Raw genomic sequence first — 26,407 nt, forward strand, 5'->3', positions numbered from 1 at the left:
CCTAAGCAGATGACGAGTCTCACTCGTCAAATGTACCCAAAGGGTTAATAATATACATATACATATATGTATATGTAAAGGTAACTCTTTCAAAGGGTAGTAACATTTATTCGTAAACGATAAACCGTTGATTGTGTCCACTTGAACAGCATAACAATTACATTGCTGATATCGATTTCCCAATTGTCAATAAATTGAACCCCCAAATGCCCATTATCTTGGTTGAATTCATTACACAACATATTTCCCAGTGATTAACTGCTTCGCAGATACTCAATAGGGGGCTCAAAATGTAATTATACACAATGAGCAATAGTCAACACTAAGGGAACGAAGGGTTGCGTCTAACAAGAAGAACTGTTTACTTTATATATACAGGGTGGCCCAAATAACCTTGAGCATTTGGAGTAACTCCGTTATTTTTAGAGATATGAAAAACTTTATCTATAAAACACATTTTCACCATAATATGCCCATAATAATTTGTTTGTGAGTGGGATGTTTTCAGAAATTTCAAGCTCATCTATATTTTTTTAAATGGCATGGCACAGTTTTTCATCCCTAGTAGAGTAGCGTATATTTAGCCGATTTCAACGACTTGTAGCACAAGGTCATTACAGGGTCACCTTGTGTATTACAATAAAAAAAATAAGTAAAATAATAATAATAAATAAAGCAAATTTTGATATGGTAACAGAATTATTTATTAATGTCAAAGATATTACAAATCATTATTGTTCCATCGAGTATTAATTTACATTGGATAAAACAAGCGTCTGCACAGTGAGGACCTTTCTAATAGTTATATTAAACAGAGCGAACAATATGCAATAATCTGTAAAATCATTTCAAGAAAGTGGATTTGTGCAACTCCTGTTTCTATTCATTGAATTTACAAAAATACATTTAATACGTTCAAACACGACCATAATATCAATATTGTGGCTCTTGTGACATCATAAGTTTCTTCGAGACAAATAATATTTATTATTATGTTAAATAATATTTGTCATTTAATATGTATAATTCAATAATAATAGTTATGTACTATTTATTAGTTAACATTATTGAGATCACGGTAATTTTGGGAATACTGCAAATTCGCTAGCGCTGGCGCAAGCATCTACAATGGAGTATAAAATCGCCAAGCTTTAAAATCGTATTACATTATGGACACATTGACGGCCGTGTGTATAAAACATAATGAAATGTTACGAAAACAACGGGGCTCGCCAGATTCTCGACGTTACACTCGACAAGCACCGTTTTACTGCTTTACATAATACGAAACGACGACGGAAATAAATCGAAAGAATGGGCCGTTCTTTAGACTACGCAACGACGTTCATCGCTCTTATTGCCAAGAGCTACATACACGCATGAAGAAACGTTACCCCAATAAACGAAGCGTATCGCTTCATTCCTGGACAGGATTCGCTGTGTTTATTTTTATTCACCGTGAATCGTTCTTTGAAAATATAAAATGGACTGGACGGTTTCTTTCAATTTTTAATATTGTTCTGGATGAAATTTCATCGGAGCGAACCGAAATACGCGGGCAGTAGTATCGAAATACTATCACGAAATCGATATTGTAAAAATTTATCGTAAACATTTTCCATGGTGGTCTGATAAGAAATCTCGTAAAAATTTAGAGCTATGAAACACAAACATACTGTAACAACGTTGGTTGAATTATCAGGCTTCTGTTGGTTCTCGTGAGTCATCGCAGTGTTCCGATATCAGGGCACCCTTGCACAAGTGAACTAATATTACACGATAGTAACAATTTTTTTAATAAACAGGCAGAGTTCTAGAAGTAAATTTTACAAATTACCAAAACATTTGACTGTCCTATTTCACGTTTTGATGTTATGTGCACCTTGATAAGAGTCAACAATTAGTTATTGTTCTAATAATATTAGTATGATAATTTAACTTGTAGCTTGTAAAATTGCAAAAACTGTCCAACCGAAGTCTACCTGTCACAACTTGTAACTTGTACATTCACTAATATTATTAGTTGGTGAATTATTGTGCAAGAGGCTTAGGCTGTGTCATTTATTTTGATAATGTATTAGGTGTACCAATAACTAATTCACTAAGGGTTCCATATAGTGACAATGGAATTTAAATTCACAATTAACTACCAATTTTCTTTTGGGTTAAAATATTGGAGTATAATGAAGACAAATAATATTGAGATAGAATGTGGATTTTAATTATATCGAAACATATGTAAAATTTTAGAAGAAACAGAGGACTAACTGAAACAATTAACAACATATAACAATTTAACAAATTTACAGTAAATATTTTACAAAATTATTTCTACTAAACTAGTAAACAAATGGTTTTCTCGCCGAGGAAAGGAAAGTTGTCTTTACTTCATTGAAGATCAATATGCCTACAGGTAGTTCTATTTTAACCTTTAAAACTGTTACACGTTCAAATTATGTGTTTCTTGAAAATAACATTTTTTGTGTAGCTAATTATAACGATGAATTTGTTAATTTAACTTTTTCATAATGTAAAAATATGGGCAATGTAATGTTTGACAACGGACTGCAGTTTATGTTAAAATAAAAAATACAGAAAAGTTCAGTGCAGTATTCTGTTTCACTTTTGCTATTTGAAATATTATTTTTCATTCAACGACATCACAATGGCATATAATGGAATTTGATAACGTTTCGTAACGCGATAACAATAATTTCATTTAAAAGTAAAATTTTTTTTGCAATTCTTTAAAAAATAAATTCATAACTCGTGTCGCGCGTGCAACCATTAAAAGAAATCTTTTAACATTACCTACATAAAATCAGTTACTTTGTTTCGGTTAAGTAATCACTGTTTCAGAGAAAGTTCTACCCATAAAATAAAGGCGGGCGAGTTATTAAATCACAGAAATTTGGATTCACTGCAATTAGACACACGAGGAACATAATATTCATATGTAAAATCTGTTAAATATCCATTGCAGTCATTAGTTGTTAATGAACCGCGCCAAAATTAATTTCTGTTTCGATATTACATTATTTTCTGATGTAAATTTGTTTCTTTTTCATAACACAAAGTGCTCGAAATTACTATTATTACTGGCAATGATTTTTTATTTTCATTGTAATTAACAAGTTCTACGAGCATTTGAAAACACACAGCGTTCCAGAACAATATTATTCACAATCTTCAAGAAATGCAATTATCGCAAGCTGATAAAATTGATATATTAAGAGGATAATACGTATTAATTATATAAAATGTAGCAAAAATCACAGACTTCTATTTCCTGAAATTAGAGAGGAACTAAATTAATACCAATAACTAACATAATTTCATTATTTGAAATTTGAACAAACATCTGCATAATACATTCATCGATCTGATCATATAATAAATTTTCCCCATTCTGGCTATGAAAAGAAGTCAAAGAGGTTCTTACGATTTTACAAATTTACATAGTAAGTTCCAACCTTGATTGACAAGAAGAAAATAAAGTACGATACTTTTTCCAGATCCAAGGCCATCTGCATTTTTTATTTCATAAAATCTAATTTCTTCTACTAAGTAGTTAGGGTATAGAAAATTAGGTGACGATACACCTACTTCGTAAAAACTATCGATGCCGACAAAAATATAATGTTTCATGTTCGTAAAATTATAGCTTGCTGAATTTGCCATAGAACACTATACCATACTGTGCAGAAAAAAATGAGGCATTTTGTAACAATAAAATTCAGATGACCTTGAAATATTGAAGAAAAATGACCTTGGTTAGGTTGATCAATCATAATTACACACCCTTTTAAATCAAATAATTCCATTAAAGACAATTTACCCTAGGTAGTCTTAAAAGTAACGGAGATATTTTAGGTGAAAGAGACAAGCAAACCACCATCAGTTTCTCGCGTATGTATCATTGTGTTTCAATGAAATAATTACGTGGTGTGTCCAGAAAGTAATCAGAATCACTTTTTAAAAATTGTTTCATTGAAAAATTGTACGTATTAATATTATCTCGCTCAAAGTATAATCCTTGGGTACACACGCAACGCTTCATTTCAGCATAGTGGCCAACGAATACCCTCATAGTTGAAGATTTCCAGCAATGCTACCAACAATGGTAGAAGTACTGGGAGCGTTGTATGCGTTTCCAAGGATCATACTTTGAGGAAGATAACATTGATATGAACAATATTTCAATAAAACAATTAAAAAAAAATGATTCTTATTACTTTCTGAGCACCTTGGCGGTCTAAATTGTTTTAATGCCGTTAAACCTTGCGAAATTCATCGTCATATTAAGAATCAATACAAAACATCGATATTTGGAATCAAAGGTATCAAAATTCCGATATATCGATACTGTATCGCCCATCAATATTGTGTTATTATTATAAAAAAAAATCGTATTAATTAGTATAAAATCAAAAGAGTTATGAACTGCCAACCAAAGTGGATAGCATCTCTCCTGAATTTACCCTAAATAAAAAAAGAAAAAAGATGAAAAAAATAGATCTGTTTAATATCGACATTTTCAACTTCAAAATAACAAGATGCAACATATACACATCCGTCTCATAATTTTGAAATAACGATTTAAGGGTCTGGGCGTTAAAGGGTTAACTATATTTTAACACATTTCTATAAGTAGCAAATAACGAAAAAGATAGGAACGGTACTCGTCACTTTTCTCCGATAAATCTAAGGTTAACCCACCCGGAAAATCTTGAATCCCTGCTACGTATGTTATTACATCGTCGGTCTTAATGGTACACGGCCGAAGCCACCGCGGATCGGGGGCCGCAACAAAAGCAAGGGGACCGCGCGCGTTTCCTCTGCACGGCCGGAAAAGTAGAAAATCCCCGAGGATCTCCACCGCGAAAAAGAGCCGTGGGGGTGGGATTACAAAGGGAGCAGAAAGATTTCGATGGAGCTGCTCGCGGTCAGAATTAATCTTTCAGAACGTCGGGTAGTAAGAGCGAGTTTATTCGCGGATCGTATCGATCCGGTCAAACAACGGTCGACGTCTGATCAAATTTTGCGTGTCTGCGTTCGTTCGAACCCGCAGGGCCAACGAATTCCCGTGACAGCCTGAAACGAGAAGAGAGACACGAGGATATCCGGGGCGAACCGGGATGGGAACCTGAGGCTGCAACTTTATTGTCGGGATAGTCCAGGTCCTCTTCGACCACGGTTTCCTTCTTCGCTCGGTTGCTTGACTTTGACACGGCAGTTCCTGAGCTAAGCTTGGCAAACTTTCCGAGGAACTGTCTTAACGCGATGAGCTGAGACGGAGAAACCTATCAGGTAGTAGAGGCTTCTCGGTCACTCGATCGCTGAGATACGATGTACGAACTTTATCGAAAGTTTTTGTTCAATATGTTTCCATACTACCACGATTGGTCACCTAGACTTCTGCTTATAAGTATTGGGACACATGTTGTATACATCATAAAGACAAAGTGCTTATTTGATAAAAAAGAATATTTTTGAATTTCTTCACGAGGCACCCTGTCAATGTGTTCACTCTTATGAGTAAGCAATATGGTGTTTTAAAAATTATTTTCAGTTAAATATTAGGGGTCACTGCCAGCCATTGAATTTTGTGGGTTTTAAGAAAAAGAATGCTATTTTCTTTTCGACATGAGTTTTTAGCATATTTATTTAACATTGGAATATTATTAGGAAATAACTTTTAAGAATAGTCTGTTTACATTTATAGAAATCTATTGCATAAATAATATCGTTGGACTAATAAAATCGATTTCTTAATTTGAAGATATTTCTGTTGGAATTGCTTTATTAATAGCAAGAAATACTGTTATAAATACTGTATAAATCCAACTCTCAGATTTATAGAGAACCTGTTATATGGATTCGTCATTCGATATATTAATAAACTGGTAGGAACCTCTTAAATATTATGAAATATAATAAAATTTTAACTAGGCTCTTTTCTCAACGTAGAGAAAAAAATGGTAAGGTGCCCAAGCAATATTTCAAGAGCTGAATTTTAAGAACCACCCTAATAAAAACTAATAGGAATTGTTAAATTATGGAAGGTCTTGAAAGAATATTGTATATCTTTACATGTGAACAAAATTTTCTGAACATAATTCAAAAACATTATTTAGAGAAATTTAATATTTAAAAACATTATTTAGAGAAATATTAATTCTTGGAAAATCGTGTCTTGTTGATATGTGGACAACTAAGAATGATATAAAATTCATCTAAACATTTTTTTCGATATCTTTTGTAATTTACGAGTAGCTAGCGAATAAGTAAAAGGGACGCTTCGGGTAAAAAGGATGGTTCCTGCGTTAAAGTATAAAAGAAGCACACCATCTATGGAAACATTCTTAGATTGGTCCTACAAACAATTGAGCAATGCTACAGAAACATCGCCGTGTATCACTTCACGAACCTCCCTTTTTAGTTAACAACTTAATATTATTGGGTCGTTCGGAAAGTTCGTGTAGATTTCAGATTCAAAGAAATTTTTTATAATAAACAGCTGTATTTAAGAAGAGAATTTTTACAATAATTATATGTACTAAACAAGTTTGGTAATACAAAACTCTTCATCTATTGTACATTAACATGAAAAGACACTACTCAGAACAATTAGAGTATAATCTTTGAAAAATTTAGCACTTGTTTTGTTTCTTTCGCTTGATGGGTGCAACAGGACCACTTTGGCGATCGTCTAATTCTTCTGAGCAGTGTGTTCTTGAATTCTCCAGAATATTCATGTCGATTTTAGGTGCAACCAAATTTTTCAACCAGTCTTTGAAAGAGAATTTTTTAAACACATTTATTTGTACTGAACAAGTTTCTTAACGTGAAACTTCTACTCCACGTTAAATATTAACAGTTTCCAAGAACTTGTGCCAGCAATGGTCTTCGTTTCAGTTGACACGTTTTCTGACCTCAATTGAATCAATGTTTTAAGCCACGACCCGATAAAGAATGAGTAATCTTTGTGGGCAGACCTACGAACAGAGATTAGGGTCAAAGTGAATCCCGTTGCATCGAGACGTCCATTATGCGAATTAGGTGGCAGTGCCGTACACTGATATTTCATGTTTTAACCTAATTTCCTGTTGCGTAGATATAAACCGAATCAAGGTTCTCCTTCGTACTCTTTGTACAATTTAGAGTACTTTCTTTGAAACTCCTATGTAATTCTATGGATTCGTTCATAGAAAAGAACATAAATGTTTAATATTTCTTACGAAATTCCATAAATAAACAACTCCAAATCCTTTTTGAATATTATGACATTTATCCCTCCGGGACCCCCCTGGATCTTTTATGCCACAAGTGAAATTTCGTGTTCAAATATCTCCGAAACAAAAGAAATTTATTAAAAAAAAACTTTTAACATTCAACTTTAAAAACTATTCGATCATGTAGTAGAGACTCTGGGAAGTACTCCTGAATTCTTTCAGATTCTTTAGAATCTTATAAGATAAAAAAATATGTGTCTGGTAATGAATAGACCAAGAGGGGTGACGGAAACAGTAGAAATAACTTGGGTCACGAAGGGTTAATAAATCGGTATACACCAGAAAGAAGTAAGCAGAACCTGTTCCAAATTTGAAACAAAGAAAATGGTAGAACAATCTGTTAGAAGATTTGAATGTAATTAATTGACAATTACTCGCGAATATTTATAATCGTTGAATTGACTAAAAGTGATTTCTATTGGAGGCGAAAAAGATATATGGACATTATTTCCAACGTACAGTGTATGGTTTACGTCTTTTTCTTTTTTTTTCAGTTAACATTAACAAACATTCAAAAGGAGACTTGACGAGGTTTTTCAATTTAAAAAACGATGTACGCAAGGACAAGTGCTACAATAAATCATCGATAAGTGTTCGAAGTATCCTTCGGACACTACTCAGAACACGGGGGCAGTCCCCCGTGGAACCATTCAAACGCCCACTGGTGGGGATAACGTTTGAACACTCAGTGCCGAGGAGCCGTTGAACACTCATCGATGGTTTACTGTATTTGGACAAAGAAGAAATATAAAGAGGTCATTCGGGTGTTCGCGCTATAAAAATTAAGCAATGTTTAGGAATTTATTGTAAAGACAATAAACATACACACGTAATGCTATAAAACGTTTTGCTGTTTATTATTGTACATTTAAAGAACAAATTTTTCTAAGGGTAAAATAACTGGTTTATTAGTGTGTTTTTTCTATAGGTCAATACTCAACTTGAAAGACAGCTTCTGGAGTCATATAAAACACAAAATTCGAACGAATTCCTAATTTGTATACAAATGGCTATCGTCGATACCAGGATAAATTATTCATATGCAAAATTAACAAAACGGCGGGTATTTGTATAAAAATATACAAATTCAGCTTTTTCAATTGGACAAAAACGACTTGATTCTGGTACCAGCAACAGCCATTTGCACGCAGATTAAAAATCCGTTTGAATTTTTTGTTTCATATGAGTCTACGAACTGAAATCACATGCGCCAGCAACGCAACTACGTTTAAAGCTGTATACAGCCCTCGAAAAAACGCACTAATAAACCACTCATTTATACATATACCATAACAACATTTTTTTCTGTTCTCTAAATGTATAACAATAAGCAACAAAATGTTTTATACGCTATATATTTTCTTTATAATATATTCCTAAAGAATGCTTAATTTTTATAGTGCGCACACTGGAATGACCCTTTAAAATTTACATTGAAAGCATCACATCGATCGGCATATCAAAACTGGTGCACGCACGTGGATAATGACCGTACGGATAAATATATGTATTCATCAGAGATTCTCGGAACGCGCGATCGTTCCCGAGGCACTTGTTTGATACACGATATGTGTACATACATATACATATATATATATATATATATATACGGTTTCTTTCATCGTACTGCAAATAAAGCGCACGTGCTGCAAAATTAACGCGCGCGAAATGAGGAAATAATTTCACGAGCAACGAACGCGGCGCGCGTAGAGCTGAAGTTATTGGGATCGAGATATCCCCGATTTCCCGCTGGCGAAACATTTTCCGGTATCGTATTCACCGTGAAACGTTTCCGAGACCCCTCGATTCCTTAATCTCGTGGATACAAACTGTTTACCGTTTCCACACGGAAAATACGATATTCTATCTATTTACCTGCTACCAATCATTTGTATTACCGTTACAGTCGCGTTTGTTATAATTATTTCTCGTTTATACATGGTGCAACCGGACGGATAGTACAAGCAAGCAGGAGGGTAATTCCTTATGCATAAATAAATAAAAAATATCGAATAACATTTTTCAATTTGTCAAGAAAATAACCTGAACTTCGAGCTGCCGATTTTAATCAAATATTTAGGACATGTACAGTGATTCCTCGATGAATGCGACAACAGAGTAAACAAAAACTAAGCAGAGGCTCGACTTCGGATAAAAAACAAATTTATGAGGGGTTGAAAACCTTTCGCCATGAATACTTCCACGCGGACCCGAGTACGTCGCACTCATCGAGACTTTACTATAGTAGGCTTCTTCCTCTTCACAAATCAGTCTCCATTTAGGGGCAGATACTCGAAAGTGTTTTACTTATTTGCTTTAGAAGTTTGCCGAGTAACTTAAATATAGGGTGACATAAAAGGCAATAAGGTTATTATTGCCATTCGAAAGTTACCTTTCATGGTAAATGTTCCTAAGATTTCTTTTACTGAAGTATTTTGTCGACTCGGTCGTAAACATCATTACTTATGTAAGTTCTTGTGTAAGTTTTGAAGGATAATAAATGACCTTGCATGGCCTTGAAAGACCAACATGATACAGATAAATGAACTTGTCACGGAACGAGCTATACGCCTATCTGAATGAAAATGTCCATTTAAGCAAAGAAAGGTCACCTTGAAATCACGGAGGTACGTTCACCTAGATAAGATTTATGATCATCACAGGATGTCCTACACAAAACAAAGTACATTCTACTCGAACCATTTTTTCGAATAACTAATAGTATGGGAGATAATTGCTTGTAACAGTACAAATAGGACACCTTGTATAATACGACGGGTGTTTCCAAAGTTCTGGGAATTGTGACCTGGCTAAATAACGCAGAAGTAATGACTAATGATTTTAGGTACAGACAGGTTTTCTCAACGATGTTAGTCAATGCCGATCAGAATGATTTACATAGTCGTTTAGCGAATACAGATGTATTTGTAAGTGTAAATTTTGTAACTATAGAAAAAATCGTAAGTTCTCAAAGAGCCATTATTTTCTTAGAACGTAGCTTTAAACGAGTTGCGCTGGGAATTGCTTCCACATCCACCTCATTCGCCTAATCAAACACCCAGCAACTATCAACTGTTACCAAAATGGGGAAACCTGTACATGGTGGACGATTTGAGGATTTAAACGACTTAATAAAAAGGCACCCAAAAAGTTTCTTCAGATAGCTGAACAAAATTTGTTTCGCGCTGGGAGAAGTGCATACAGTTTACTGGAAATTATATTGAGAAATTACAATGTAATATGGAACTTTATAACAGAACTCCCAGAACTTTGAAAACACCCCTCGTAAATGATAAAGTTGGTGGGTAAAATTAGTGCTGTAGGCGGATTAAAAATATGGCGTTTCGTCTCGGGAATCGTCTACCAAGACTCGTCAGTGAGGCTGACGGTAGACGATCCCTACCCCAGACGCCTGGGTTGCTCCTCGGCGGAACCCCTTAAGTAACCAAGGACTCCAATTACTGCTTACGAGGAAACTCGCCACCTAGCAGCCGCTACCAAAAATCCAAGCGACTGGAAGAAACGTCTCCACAGACCGCCTGTCCCATCAGATCTCCTACAGTGCAAAGTGATTATCCCTCCGAGCACGGAAACATGGTCACCGGTCCCTATGTCATTTCTGACCCCACACCGATATTCTACTACTACATAGCGACGGCGAGCCTCGAGCTCGAGGCCCTCACCGACACTGTACTAACACAGTGCCAGTATGGCTCGAGCTCGAGACCCTCACCGATGCTACTACGCAGTGCCGGTTGCTCGAGCTCGAGCTCGAGCCACCGTCACCATGTGTACAATGTAATGATTAGCTGGTTCCACATTACATTTGGATTTTCGTGGTTCTTATTACACTAACTAGAATACACATCTCGTGAATTATAAAACAAATTATATTTATTAGTCTATACTTCTGCGGCGTCTTGGCTCGGTCGTTCGCATGTAAACAAACATCGGTCGCTATGCAATTTACACGACAGCTCCGTCACTGCGTACGTGTCGCTCTCGAGACCGCGTGTCCCCACTCCTGACTCTGTTACTGTGTGCATGTCGCTCTCGCGTACGCGTAACCCAGGGACCGTGCTCGGAGTGTTAAAAATTAAGTTCATGCAGCTTCGTAACTTCATCATTGGATCGACAATTTATTGAAATGAATTTTGTTTTGTCACATAAATTAAATTCAGAATATACGACCGCTAAGAAAAGTCCACGAAAATAACTGTCTAACGTTTACTCGCTTAAAGAAAAAACGGAAGAAAATAATCCATTCAGAAATAGAAATAATACTTGAATTTCGTCAACAAAAAGAGTCTAATGTCTGTATTTACTTTCCATCGACACTATTCCGCGAGGTGAACCTTTGTCCAAGAAGATAAAAGCTACGAGCAACAATGAATGTTCGTTATCTTTCGGTATATTTATTGTAATACTCCTCCAACGATACTAGAGCGTTCTCTGTGTCGCAACAAAGGAATCAATAAAGCAATTTTTATCGCAAAAAGTCGGGACCGACTGAGAACCACCAGCCATCCCTCCATGAAAAGCTGTCGAGCTTCGTTCCTATTCTTCGGACCGTGTTATTTCTGGTCTCAATTTGCCCGCAGGACTGTGTTCCGACCGGTGAATGGTCAAACGATCGTTGGTAGGATTTGCGTTTTATTGTACCAACGATTAAAATAAAATCTAACTTCCACGCTTCGCTGCGAATAGGACAGAAAATCGAATTTTAATAGTTCAATTTTCAAGCGACAGCAGGTGATTACTTATACGAAAATAGATCGAAAGTGTAGAATAAAATTTGTTCATCGGTGGCTTCGTTCCCGAAATAATCGAATTTTGAAACTTTCCTAGATACGCGCGTACGATGGAAATAACCTTGAACGTAAATAATTAAACGAGTTGAACAAGAAAGTACTATACACTATTATATTTCGTTATTTCAAATTTTATAATACAAATCATATTATAATGTTTTTGTTTTGGATATTCAAAGTATAAAATGCACAGTACAACAAAAGCAAATAAGTTTATCGTAAAATTAAAGAATTAAATAATGACAAAGATGATGTATGATAGAACAAAAAACAGTAAAGAAACTATATTATTATAAAACAAATTAAATGTAACTTAAAAAAGGGAGTGACTATAGCGTAACAATGTTTTCAATTGTAAACGAAACTACACCCTATACGCGCACATCGAAATTGGACCATGTTAACTGAAAATTGATTAAACCAAGGCCCGTAAGTGTAACGAATTTAGTAAACGCTTTGAAAAATGTTGAACACATAATCACTAGAGTACAAGTAAATGATAAAACAAATTATTTTACATTGTCTCTTAACACTCTGCCGGCCGCTGTCACGCTGGTGTTATTTCTGCTCGCCAACGTTTATCGGCCGGGGTCACGTACGCGTATTATTCGCCGGCGGCAGCGTAAAGGCGATGCGAGAAATAAGCGGCCGGCAAAGTGTTAATGATTGAAACATCAGTTGGCGTGAAGATCGAGGTTAGCTTGTACCGAAAACTATATACATGACAGTAAACGTGTTAATTCAGCGTTCCAGTAATCGAACTTCTATGCGTGGCAAAAATACGTTTCAAATGGATTTGTCGTTAACGACGTTAACACTTCGTATACACCCGTGAATATTGTATAACAAATAGTGATTTTTTTGTTTTTACCAGTTTCCACAATCGAAGGTCTTACTATACAGGGTGTAACAAAAATGTTGTCCAACCCGGAACTGGGGTACTCAGGGGATGAATTGGAATAAGTTTTTCCTTAGCAAGAAAGTAATCTGAGGCTTCGTTACCGAGATATTAACGAAAAACCCCGACCAATCAGAGCGCGAGTTTGCCAGCCGAGTTCGCACGGTAGCGTTGGCTACAAATCGCAGCGCGTATTCACCGCACTCGGCTGGCAAACTCGCTCTCTGATGGTCGGAGTTTTTCGTTAATATCTCGGTAACGAAGCCTCAGATTGTTGCTAAGGAAAAACTTGTTCCAATTCACCCCCCGAGTACCTCATTTCCAGGTCGGACAACATTTTTGTTACACCCTGTATACACACGTAAACCGTAGATTAGCCACGAAATTATAACGGCGTTCCAAGTGTCCCACGGTGGTCCATAATTAAAATTCAGCAGCTGAAATGATCGATAACAAATTTCTTTTATTTTCCACAAAACTCACATCGACTTATTATTACCCATGAAAGATTTGTTCCCTGTAATAGTGGTATCCTCATACCCTTTCGTAGCATCAATCTTAGTCAAAAATGAAAGAAAAAATTCCCTAAATATTCAGACTTCCAGGAAAATGAGAACACTGTTAGTGAACGATGACATCATCGAAGGGTATCCCTAAAATTAATAAAAATTTGTTCATTTATCCACTTCCATTTGAATAAAATTTATAAGTTTAAAAATTTCTGATTGTTTCATCTAAACAAGTCTATGAGCTGCTAAATTTTCATTCTGGGCCACTGTGTGTCCAAATCGTAAATCTTGTCATACATAAATATTAACAGGCTTATTTCAATCCGATTCGCAAAATACACTGGCCACGGTGAAGGATAAAGGTTACGGGGCCAGAATGCGGCATCCCTTTAACCCCGGGATTTAGCAACTTTAGTCAGTTCCTGGAAACAGTTCACACGGCACCAAAGTTAATGATAACGTATTCGCTGATGCAAGGTGCCGTTTCCGTGGTGTACAGTCAACACACGGTTGTAACTGCCGCGTAAGTTTCGAACTAGTGCTTCAATCCGTAGTTGGTCACCTTCTCGAAATCCGGATCCGCAGAATTTCCAGGTTAGAGACGTTTACGTACAGCTTAGGGGCTGTAAGCTGCGGTTGGCTACTGCAGTTGAGTTAGTTACCACTTCTCAAGTTTCTGCTAGCTGATACACGCCCGATCGTCTCGTAAGTTTGAAAACAAATGTCGTTACGAGCCGAGGTTGATCTAACAATCATTTAGGTTTTGGTGGGTGTATTTGCACGTACGGCGAACCGACTGAAAATAGCCTGCTTGCTGAAGTAACAACACTTTGATTTTAATAATTTGTTTCATCAAAACGCGAAGATGTAAGCTACCACGAGTATTAGGGGTACTGGAAAGTCGTGTCGTTTTTCCTTAACAAACTTCACTGAAAATTTGTGAATACAAATGAACGTACTAATCACTGAAATACAGCAAAACATGGGTAAGTGTTCTAAGGCTCTTCGGCACTGAGTGTTCAGACTACATCCCCACCACTGGTCGCTTGACTGGTTCCACGAGGGACCCCTCAGTGGATGACGTCTAAACGCTCAGTGCCGAAGAGCTTTCGAACACTCATCGGTGATTTACTGTAGTCTCTCTTACTGTACTTTTCGTTAACCCTCGCCTAGGTTATGGTAGAGTATAAAAATCACAGACTTTTACATTATACAGGGTGTAACAAAAATGTTGTCCTACCCGGAAATGGGGCACTCGGGGGGTGAATTGGAACAACTTTTTCCTTAGCAACAATGTAATCTGAGGCTTCGTTACCGAGATATTAACGAAAAACCCCGACCAATCAGAGCGCGAGTTTGCCAGCCGAGTTCCCGCGGTAGCGTTGGCTACAAATCGCAGCGCGTAGCCACCGCTAGCGTGGGAACTCGGCTGGTAAACTCGCGCTCTGATTGGTCGGGGTTTTTCGTTAATATCTCGGTAACGAAACTTCAGATTACATTGTTGCTAAGGAAAAAGTTGTTCCAATTCAACCCCGAGTGCCCCGTTTCCGGGTCGGACAACATTTTTGATACACCCTGTATACTAGACTGCTAACTCCCCAAATTTTGCTTATATAAATTGTCCTCTAAAAGTATGTACTAAGGTATCCCATCCTGCACATGCGCAGAAGCTATGTGATAGATTAATGGAATTCTCTACATGTATTTTTTATGGGTACTTCAGTATATATAATTTCAAGACATTTTATATAAGGAAGTCACCAGTCTAGTATATAATATATTTAAAAGTTAAAAAGACTTAAATATAATACAAGGACAAAAAGACATACATCACAAAATACAAATTTACTTTCCGGCATACCTAATAAAAAAGGAAGGAAATTTAATTCTGTCCCCTACGGTTTATAGATTTGTGCAGGATAACGTTGAAATAAAGAGGACGACATCCAAAATACAATAAAGAAAGATCGTTCACATAACAGAATAACTAGCCTGTACACAAATTCTATCTATATCAACAGAATATTTAATCAATCGCAACGAAACCAATGAAATTGCGGTCAGAAAAATTGAAAACAGATGGCGCTGATCACGAGGTTGTCACAGATGTAAACAAATCGAAAGGTCAACAATGGGAAACGACTGTAGAAAAGTAGAGTGTCCTGGACGATATAAACGTCCCAGCTGTCAGGCGGGATTTTCTTTTTAAAATAGCCGTATCAAGTAGTACAGTAAGTTTCTCCTGTTGCAGCCGATGCTCGCTGAAACGAAACGCGGTGGCGGCGCCGGTGGGGCTGAAGAGGGTGAGACCGAGGATGGCGTGGAATACTACAAGCTGAGGTCGTTTTCTATTACGGCGAATGGGGTCTACAACCTGGGCGACTCGTTGAAGACCCGTCGTAGTCGAAGCATCAACAGTGTCACATCTTCCGGGACCAGCTGCAGCAGCACCAGGGAGGCCAGATTGCTGAGGTGAGAATTAATTAACTATTCGGCCAACTGTTTATTGCAGTCAGTAGCTATTCGCTTCACACGGTCTGTTAACCTTTTTAGAACTGCATTTTCTTTTAACACGTTCGGTACGGGTGGGAACTGTAGTTCCCAAACTCTGTCAATCCAATGCCCACCTTTGGGGCATTGTGGATGGTACATATACGTCTTGTACAGTTATAAGTGAATTTATCTACACCAGTGACATCTAAAGAGACAGTTTGGTACTACAGTAAATTCTCAATGAGTGTTCGATGGCTCCACGGCACTGACAACGGAAGGTCCCCAGGTGTAACGCTGACTTTTTAATTAAGTTTAGCACAATGATAAAACATGGAATTCTGAAGCCAATGATATTTGTTTCAGGCGCATATGGACATTAGTTTATGAAATATTTAATGTTCGGTGCCGAGGAGCCTTCGAACACTCATCGAGGATTTTTGCCCCAGTTCGTCCACTGTTTCAAATATTGTATCGATTTACCCAAACACGACAAATCGTACAATCGGGTGGAGGCTATAGTTTTCATTTAAAAATGTGATGAAAAAACATTTTCTATTCATAAGTGTCGTTTGGAAAAGTTATAATAACTTATTGATACTGAAAACATAAAAAAAAATTCATTTCTTCAGACCATGGGGTCAGAAAAACATTACGGCCTGTCCTGAATGTGTTAAAAGTAAAAAAAATATTTGGTCACACGTTTAAACTCAGTCGATTGTTTAGATGATATTCTGTTTAATAAATATATTTCTTAAATTTGTTTTAAAGAACGTTTGTTATTCAATTCTGAATTCACTAGACCTATTAAAAACATTCAGAACATGACAAAATTTAAATGTATGCGAAACGTATGAATCTGTAACACACTATACCTAAGGCTTTGTATGAAATTGTAAGAAACTTCATATACACAAATGTGACCACCAGGTCTGAGAGAGTTAACATATTGACTGCCACAGTAAAAAAGGTCGTACGTACCCAGACACACTTTATTTCGTTTTTTAAGTCATAAATCGTCGAAAATGTATACATTTCATAAATAGAGGCTGCTGGTCTTGTTTGAAATTTATTATACTGCGATATTAATTGTGCGAAAAAAATTTGTAACGCTATTTAAATAATCCAGCCTCTTAGCAATGTACAGTTAGTCAAAAAAGTCTTCGCATACTCTTTAAAACAAAATAATTTTTTAAAAATTGGGCCATGTGACTTGAATTTTTCTGTGAAGTTAGAAAGATTAGTTTATTAAATGATGCGTCAAAATATTTTGAAAAAGTTACAATTGGTCAGAATTGCAAAGAAAATAGTAAAGTTGCCTTTTACAACTTTTTTATCTGAGACTGGAATGAAAATTTAATAAATACGTTTCGAAGATTTATGTTAGTTATATGAATCCTGAAACTTTTATTAGAATCGGTTGATACAGAAGTGAGTGACAGTCATCGAAAGATCTAAGAATCTTTAGATTTACTACAGCTGCAGATTAAAAGTCGCAAGATTTTTAACCGTTTGTACCTCATAGCAACGTTAACCGATTTCGTGGAAATTTGCAGCATGTATATGACTAACATAAATCTAAAAAATGTATTTCTTAAATTTGTATTACTGTCTAAGGTAAAAAAGTTGTAGAATGCGACCTTTAGTATTTTCTTTGCAATTCCGACGAGTCCCTACTTTTTCAAAAAATTTTCTACACATCATTTAGTAAGCTAATCTTTCGAACTTCGCAAGAAACTCAAGTTACTTGGTCCGATTGTTAAAAAAGTGTTCGGTTTTAAATGGTGAGAGAAGACTTTTTGATACTCACTGTACTTGTCATCCATATTTGAATGACGTGTAGTCGAAGTGTTAGAACAGTACATGCTGGTGTACATGGGCGTAACCAGGTTATCAGTCGGGGGAGAGGGCAATTTAATTTTTTTCTGTCCACGGAGGGGAGCAAGCCCCCCCCCCCCCGGTGTATACGCCATAAAAACCAGCTTTCTTAGGATTGTTGTAAAAGCAAACTATGACACATTGAGTGAACAATCAGTCTGGGGTTTATTCATATACATTTTAAGATATGAAACAAATTTTCTTAATGTTATTTTGTTTAATCAATACTACAACAACTATCAATGACTGTGACGATACAACAAACGGATGTCCAAACGGTATACATAAAATCTCAAGATCCACTCATCTGAAATCATAAAACCAAGTTTTTCTTAAAACTTATAGAGATGGTTAGCGCATGAAGCAGATGAACAAATAAATTTTTTATTTAACATATTTTAATGGAAAGTTTAAACAGGTAAGAAACAGCAATTTTTTCATTATTTTTCAATAAAAGTACTTTTCTTTGAAAATTTTTAAAAACGACAAAAAGTCAATCGAAATAGGTTCGGTGTTAAGAACAGTATAAAAATACGAACTTACGATAAAACAGATCCTTTAACAGGTGAATCATCAAAATATCGACTTGACGATCAATAATGTCTAACGGATAATAGGGTGACAGGTAAACGATGTTCTACTGTGCACCTAGTTACAGACCTGTACTCTGATAGACATGTCTTCTTAGTGATTGAAAACCACGAAATCATTTTCCACGCCATTCCTTGATCGTCTGGTACCATATTAAAAATAATTATATATTTCGCATAATTTAACGTTAAGAAAGAGTAATTGTTGATCAACTTATATGCTTATATTTTAACGGTAAAATTATAAAAGGTTCAGTATAACATCTGTAGCCTAGAATAGTCTTACATTGTATTTTATCGGGTGAAAATACAATAAAATATGTATTTTTAAAATTATAATTTAGTTTAAAGTACATATATGTTTCCTATGAGTGGATTTTAAATTTTTGTACAATAGCTTTTTTTTAGTATTTTTCTACTTTAATTTGACAATATATTCATGGGACTTACTTTGGCAATAGTTTCTCATATTTAAATGAAGCTTGTTCCTTTTCCTGCTAGACTTCACGAGAAGAAATTTCATATGCCTCACGGCGTTTGTTTTACAGTAGAACGCATTTGGAAAGAGTAAGACACAGTAAACGATGTTGATGATCATAGAAATGGCAACGTAGCGAACTACAAAGAGAATCTAAGGGGGTAACGAAACTACGTCAACAAGACGTGAACGAAGCGACTGAGGAGAAAAAGTTAACGACACAACTTTATGAGTAGCTCTTGAGTAAATAAACGTGGAAACTTCGCGCTAACTGGAATTATCCTATGATGTAGTCTCTTTCGAACTTTTCTCCGCAAGGAAACGAAGTATTGAATAATACCATTAGAAGTATCGTAAACATCGAACACTTCCTACATGTGATTAATGTACATATATGAAATTAAATTTCAATATAAGCTACAGTTTATCATTGATATCAATCACTGTGCTAACATTTACTGTATAGTATCTATTGCTTTAACTTATTCATAGTTAATTACTGAATTAGACAGAAATATGAGGTCCGTAGAACCGCTATAAGAGTACAAGATTTAAAGCAATAGAGAACTGCCATCCGTTAATTACCAGGTATTATTTTGGTATCGATTACCGTATCGATACGCGAGCACACGGGTCCAGTGATAAAAACACGAACGTATGATAAGGTTGTTAGAAAAAAATATAGAAGCGTTATTATGAAAAATCAATATTTTCCTGTATTTTCTGTATTTTTAATACATTTGTTACAGTTACTTAATTCAATTATATTGACAGCTATCCGTGTTTCTCAACATTTTTCTCAATCGATACATTCTATGAATTTAATTAGCTCACTAATCAGTGTAATAATATCCCTAAATTTCAGGAATATAAATTCTTAATTATACATTGTCGATTACATATAAATAGAAATTCGTAGTTAGCCCTAGAACAGATAAATCGTCGAAATCTATAGGTAATGATGAATAACAAGTCGTACAAATCATTCAACCACTTATTATAACGAAGAAACCACAATGTCAACCTTAACATAGATTTCCAAGGTCAAAACTTGCATGTGATCCTTTTTTCGTATTTTCCGTGATTCTGCAATCTCTTAGCTTCAATCTCGAAGAACATTCATCCTTCCATCTTATTTTTATCAAAAATTCTACGATTTTTACACAAAAATGAGCAACTTATTCGAACGGAAACATTTCTTCTTTTCCTGGTTACAAAAGGTTTTCTACGGTCTTTATTCGTTTTTTACACTTTCTTTCATTGCTTCAACACGGTACGATAGCTCTCGCAGTAGGAAAGTTAGTCGGTTTAACCAAAACAAAAAATTGCCTATAGTTTGGAAATATTTGGATTCTTCGACCCCATATTTATTAGAATTTTTTTTCCTATATACTATGTATATGTATACTAGAAATAATAAACCATTTTTTTTTGTTTCACTCTGTATACAAGGTGTAACAAAAGTGTTGTAGGTCCCTGAAATTGGTCACTCGTGAAGTGATTTGGAACAATTTTTTCTTTAGGAAAAATGTTCTAAAACCCCGACGATGTTGAAAAACCCCGACCAATTAAAGAGCGAGTCTGCCGGCCGAGTTCTGATTGGTCGGGGCTTTTCGTTAATATCTTGTTAACAGAGTCTCGAATAACATTTTTGCTAATGAAAAACTTGTTTCAAATCATTAATTTACACTCACGAGCAAACTAGGCTTCCACTAGGGGAAAAAATAACGTAGGGAAAAGGTCTCCTACCACTCGGTAACTTTATTCCAGGTACTAAAATAAATGTTAAATCGAATGTTAATTTGGCATACATATCAGTAATTCCAAATACCAAGTGGTAGGAGGCCTTTCTCTTACGCTACTTTTTCCCCTAGCGGATGTCGAGTTTGCTCGCGGGTGTACCTACAACAATTTTGTTACACCCTGTATACAGAATAACGGAGATGAATCAGGCTACCTGAATTCATCGGAATACTTATAATAGTTGCATCCAGGTAAAAATGTTGCCGGTCACGCTCTTACGAGACAGACTATAAGCTCCGCACTGAACACGTTGAAAAGAGCCTCAGTAGCTTCCCCTCCTCGTGATTTTTCGCTCGTTCACCTCGCATGATTTTCCGCCGCGATTTCCCATCGTCCTCGAATCCCAAAAGGGTTCTCCTGGGACGGTCGCGTGGGTGGATTGCGGTGAAACAAGCCGTAATTTCGGCAAGTGCTCTTCTGTCGGGAAAAATGGCGAAAATTCTGAAGAACTTTGAGACGGCCCGGCTGAGTGAAAAGGCATCGAGGTGTAAGCAGAGTCGAAGAGAAGAGGCGGTTAACTTGCCGACTGATCGTGGAATACTTTCGTGGCTGCTCGCGGGGGAACTTGGGTAATATGAAAATTCCGATTTTTTTGAAACTTTGAATATTTGTAAGTTACCTGAATAGAAGTATACAGTGAGTTACTTTAATAATCGGACACTTTAAAACTTTCACTTTGTCGCACTGTAACTTTATTCGTGATAAAGATAGAAGTTAGTGACTTGTAAATTATATTATTACAAAGAGTCTAGTTTACAAAAATAACAACATTAAGTATGTAGTTCGTAATACTTGTTATATTTTCTGTTTTAAACAAAACAATGTCTGATTTTACGTTACTTTAATATTCGGACACTTCCGAAAATTGATAACACTGTTCAAACGTAAAAATTTTTTAAATTTTCAATAAATTTTTCTGATAGATCTTTGTGAGCTGAATACGAATCTGCAAACCGTTTCTTTCCAGCACGTCCAGTTTTTGAAAAAAAACAATTTTTGGAAAAATTGCATATTTTCAACTTTGGAGCTGTGCTATGCTTTGACAGTAATAGCTATTTAGTTTCTGTTGACACGAAATGATTCTCTGGACTCTTTCGAACAAAATGATATAAATTGTTATTGTATTATAGACATCTAAATATGTTTAAATAATGTTCAAAGTGAGAAGGACACCGAAAACGCACCACTTTTTGTTGATATTTTCCAATTTGTGTATTTCAAAAACAAAAAATCTAGGACAAAATCTAACCATAGCACGGGATAGGGCAGACCTTTCTCCACAGGAAAGTGACAAAGAAATTTACAAAATCTGTTTTGTTTTAAATAGGGAAGCGAAATAGTTCAGCAGAACACGCGGCGGCGACAGTGGTACTTAATGACGGCGGTCGCCTTGCTTACCGTTAGACGCGCACGGCCACTAAAATTTTTACTTTGTCGCACTGTAACTTACATTATGTCGAGTTGTAAATTACATTATTAAAACGGGTCTAGTTAACAAAAATAACAACATTAATTATATGTACTTTAAATTTACTTTCATCGCTAAAGATAACGTCATGCCACCATGTATCATCTTTTGAAATAAACTGTTTAGTAAAATTTAATCTTTTCTTTCGTAACTATTATGATACTTCATTCAAATGTAAGTTATGTTTACAAACATCGTAATCTCTGTATACAGTCTCAAACCAATACAGAATATTAAATAAATTACTGGTTGTGAAAATGATATAAAAAATTATTAGTTTTCCAAAGTATTTTGAAATTGTTTGTTTAAAATATAAAATATAATAAGTGTTTCGAATTATATAATTAATGTTGCTATTTTTGTTTATTAGACCCGTTTTACCGTGCGATAAGGTAAAAATATTAGTGGCCGTGCGCGTCTAACAGTAAGCAAGGCGACCGCCGTCATTAAGTACCACTGTCGCCGCCGCGTGTTCTGCTGAACTATTTCGCTTCCCTATTTAAAACATAACAGATTTTGTAAATTTCTTTGGCACTTTCGTATGGAGAAAGGTCTGCCCTATCCTGTGCAATGGTTAGATTTTGTCCTAGATTTTTTGTTTTTGAAATGCACAAATTGGAAAATATCAACAAAAAGTGGTGCGTTTTCGGTGTCCTTCTCACTTGGCACATTATTTAAACATATTTAGATGTCTATAATATAATAACAATTTATATCATTATGTTCGGAAGAGTCCAGAGAATCATTTCGTGTCAACAGAAACTAAATAGCTATTACTGTCAAAGCACAGCACAGCTCCAAAGTTGAAAATATGCAATTTTTTCAAAAAATTGTTTTTTTTCCAAAACTGGACGTGCTGGAAAGAAACGGTTTGTAGGTTCGTATTCAGCTCATAAAGATCTATCAGAAAAGCTTATTGAAAATTTCAAAAATTTTTACGTTTGAACAGTGTTTTCAATTTTCTGAAGTGTCCGAATATCAAAGTAACGTAAAATTAGACATTGTTTTGTTTAAAACAGAAAATATAATAAGTATTACGAACTACATACTTAATGTTGTTATTTTTGTAAACTAGACCCTTTGTAATAATATAATTTACAAGTCACTAACTTCTATCTTTATCACGAATAAAGTTACAGTGCGACAAAGTGAAAGTTTTAAAGTGTCCGAATATTAAAGTAACTCACTGTATGTTCGTAGAAGTTGAATTTATTATATAAGTAGAATTTGTAGAAGTAGTAGTATTTGTAGAAATAGCAAAATTTGTTTTTACTATTTTTTTTATTCTTCAAGATACCCCTTGAAGGAAAAAAGTATTTTTCCTATTTTCCTGTGTATCTCGAACATTATAACAGATATGCAAAAATGGTTATAATGCAAATTTAGTTTCTTCTCATTCTTTATAAAACTGTGTAATGAAAATTTAAAATATTTGTTGTTTAAATAAATACACAAATAAATAAACAAATTTTTAACAATTTTGTGGCACGGTTTTATAGAGCACAAAAAAGCCATTAAATTTTCATTACAATCATTTTTCTATATCTACTATAGTTTGCGACATACAAGGAGAATAGGAAAATACACATTATTCTTTCAGGAGTGTCTTCACCCTGATTAACTGAAAAGTAACAAGAATAATATTTTCCTGGTACATCCATTGAGATCCCCTAGAGACCTGTAATGCTTCAAAAATACCGAAATTTTCAGGTTATCTAAGTTCCCTTGTTAATAACTTTACATTACACACAGGATGTCGGTTAATCGTATCGTGTATTTAAAACTTAATGAAAATAAAAAAGTGTTGTATAATTTTTATCGAAATTTCGCGTGCTAATACTTCATCTTCTGTTAACTGAACATTATATTCTATGATAACGTTGAATCTGTTATCCTTTTTATGTAACAAATAGAAATGTAGTCAATTCTATTACTAAAAAATCATATTTGATATTCATGGTGGAATATTTTCATTTTCTACTGTTAAACAAAGTCGTAAAAAACCGTGCTGTATCGTGCCTTTATCGTTCTAACGACAGTATGTGATAACACGCATGTATGTTTGTCTCAAGTACAGAAAACAAAGAAGGATAAAAAATGAAAAAAGAGGAAATTGGAGGAAAAGGGTGAAACCCACAAAACAATAATCATCAGATGAGAGAGGTAAAAATGGGTTTGAGATGTAACAGAAGCTTTAAATTGTTAATACCACTTACCACCAGGTCATCGGTATATAAAGTAGGTAAAACAATCTCTACTGTTTTGTTTAGATATAATAAGTCTTATTTTTTTCCGATAAAAATGAAGACTAAATAAATTCATAAATACGAGGGAAAGTGCTACGTAGAAATAATAACCAATGAATCAATTATCCATTTATGAAACATTTTGAATGAAATAAACTTGCCGTGTGATAAACTCATGGACGATAAAGTGAAAAGAGAATCGTACGATGTCACGTGGAAAATTGTACAGACTAGCGGAAAACCCTGGTCTTTGTTAGAAATAGAGGTCGGCTTTCGTCTTCTGCTAAGTGAAATGAACATCCTCTGTTCGCTTCCAAATGTCTGCAATATATTTTGTCAAAACTGCTAACGTTACGAAAACAAAAATGTATGTGTTCGCAATTTTTTCTCGCAATTCAGAATCCATAGCAGAAATGAAAGCAAAGTTAAAATTACAAAAACTCTAAATGAAGGTTTTAATGATCATTAGCAAATATTAGAAGTATTCTCCTTCCAATGTTCTGTAAAAAAATCTAATTCCCCACAGTATACGTATTCATTCCATAGTATCATCACTAGTAACTAAACTGCAAATATTACGTATTTATTTGGTAAAAATTTGAGTGCAGACTAATCTAAATTGTACTTTATTTCGAGTCTAATTATACCTTTTTCGAAACAAACAAATGTCTGACTCAATTTCAATTCAATAACTCAATCGATAAATATCTGAATTTTCATAAAGATCAGCAATTTACTAATAACCATGTAAATGTAGTTGATGCGACGTTAAAACTCTTTAAAAAAATATGAGAACAATAATTTCTATAAATTTGTATGTATTTTATGACAGGGAATGTTATTAAATCTGAATCGTTCACTATACATATATGCGTTTCACTAATCGAATAAATTCAGTTGGTTTGTCAATCCTTTCTAAATTAATGTATACGATATCTTGCTTCACAACTCGAATAAAATATAGTTTTCTATGTAAAATACACTATTGTTATAATTTATATTGAATCGATTGCTCAAATTGTCGTACAGATCAATCTTTTAGGCATATCTTTAATTCATAATACATTCCGTGGTTTTGTTTGTCGGTAAACATCACGTGCATAATTCCTTCAAACGATCGTATAAATAAGCATCTCAAGGATCCCATTTAAGTTACTCGCAGTAACAACAAAACAGATGGATTGCATTTGATTGGTGCAATTAAAGCTTATCGCTCACCTTCGTTTTTAATTTACAAACGCTGCGAGCGTAACGAAAAAATAAAGCGAATTAAGACCCATGTACGGAATAAGAAAAAAAACTTTTATTTTATCAATATTTCGCATGAGTTTAAACGGACGTCATTTTATATGTTCACGAAGGTTGTTTCATAAAAGTGAAAGATAAAATGGTCGAAAGATAAACCCTTACAGAAACGGAACATACCGCGATAAAGTGAATGAGTGACGTATGTACGGTCGTCCGTCTTTAGAAATTATTTTTGTTGTATATTCTTGTTATGACATCTATTGGTCGTTAAAACGGTATGTAATATTGGGGACGTGATATTTTCTATTTACCGATGCGAGAAATTATCTTGATACAAGTGGGGAGAATATTTTGATGGCCTTGGATACGAGAAGCGGGAGCAAGTGGAATAAATACGCTTAAAGCAGACCGGCTGATTACACATCGTACAGTTTCACGTAATATTTTATTCGAGACTTCTTGAGAATTCTTAATTTGCAAATTTATAATCTCGAATAAAGTTTTTGATATAAATCTGAATAAAATATACTATTCAGTTATGATTCTTCTTAAACAAAAGACGTTTTTTTTCTTACTGACGGCACGTTTTTAGGATATACAGATTTCCAAAAAATTGTTAATAAATGTGTTACAAGTATTTTTTTATTCGATTTTAATACACATTATACATTTATTGATTTCCACATAAAAATT

The 26,407-nt window shown here is 34.9% G+C and overlaps 1 protein-coding gene across 1 annotated transcript in view; it reads left to right on the forward strand.

The window, feature by feature from the left end:
* The window catches only part of LOC107193526 (GTP-binding protein RAD-like), a 90,101-nt gene that overhangs the window by 44,679 nt on the left and 19,015 nt on the right, over positions 1-26,407 (forward strand). Inside the window, exon 5 of the mRNA XM_015582992.1 lies at positions 15,765-15,985. Within this exon, the coding sequence (XP_015438478.1) occupies positions 15,765-15,985 (221 nt within the window). The remainder of the gene's footprint in view (positions 1-15,764; positions 15,986-26,407) is intronic.

This window comes from Dufourea novaeangliae, unplaced genomic scaffold, assembly GCF_001272555.1.
Source record: "Dufourea novaeangliae isolate 0120121106 unplaced genomic scaffold, ASM127255v1 scaffold6, whole genome shotgun sequence".
In the NCBI taxonomy this organism is placed as follows: Eukaryota; Metazoa; Arthropoda; class Insecta; order Hymenoptera; family Halictidae; genus Dufourea; species Dufourea novaeangliae.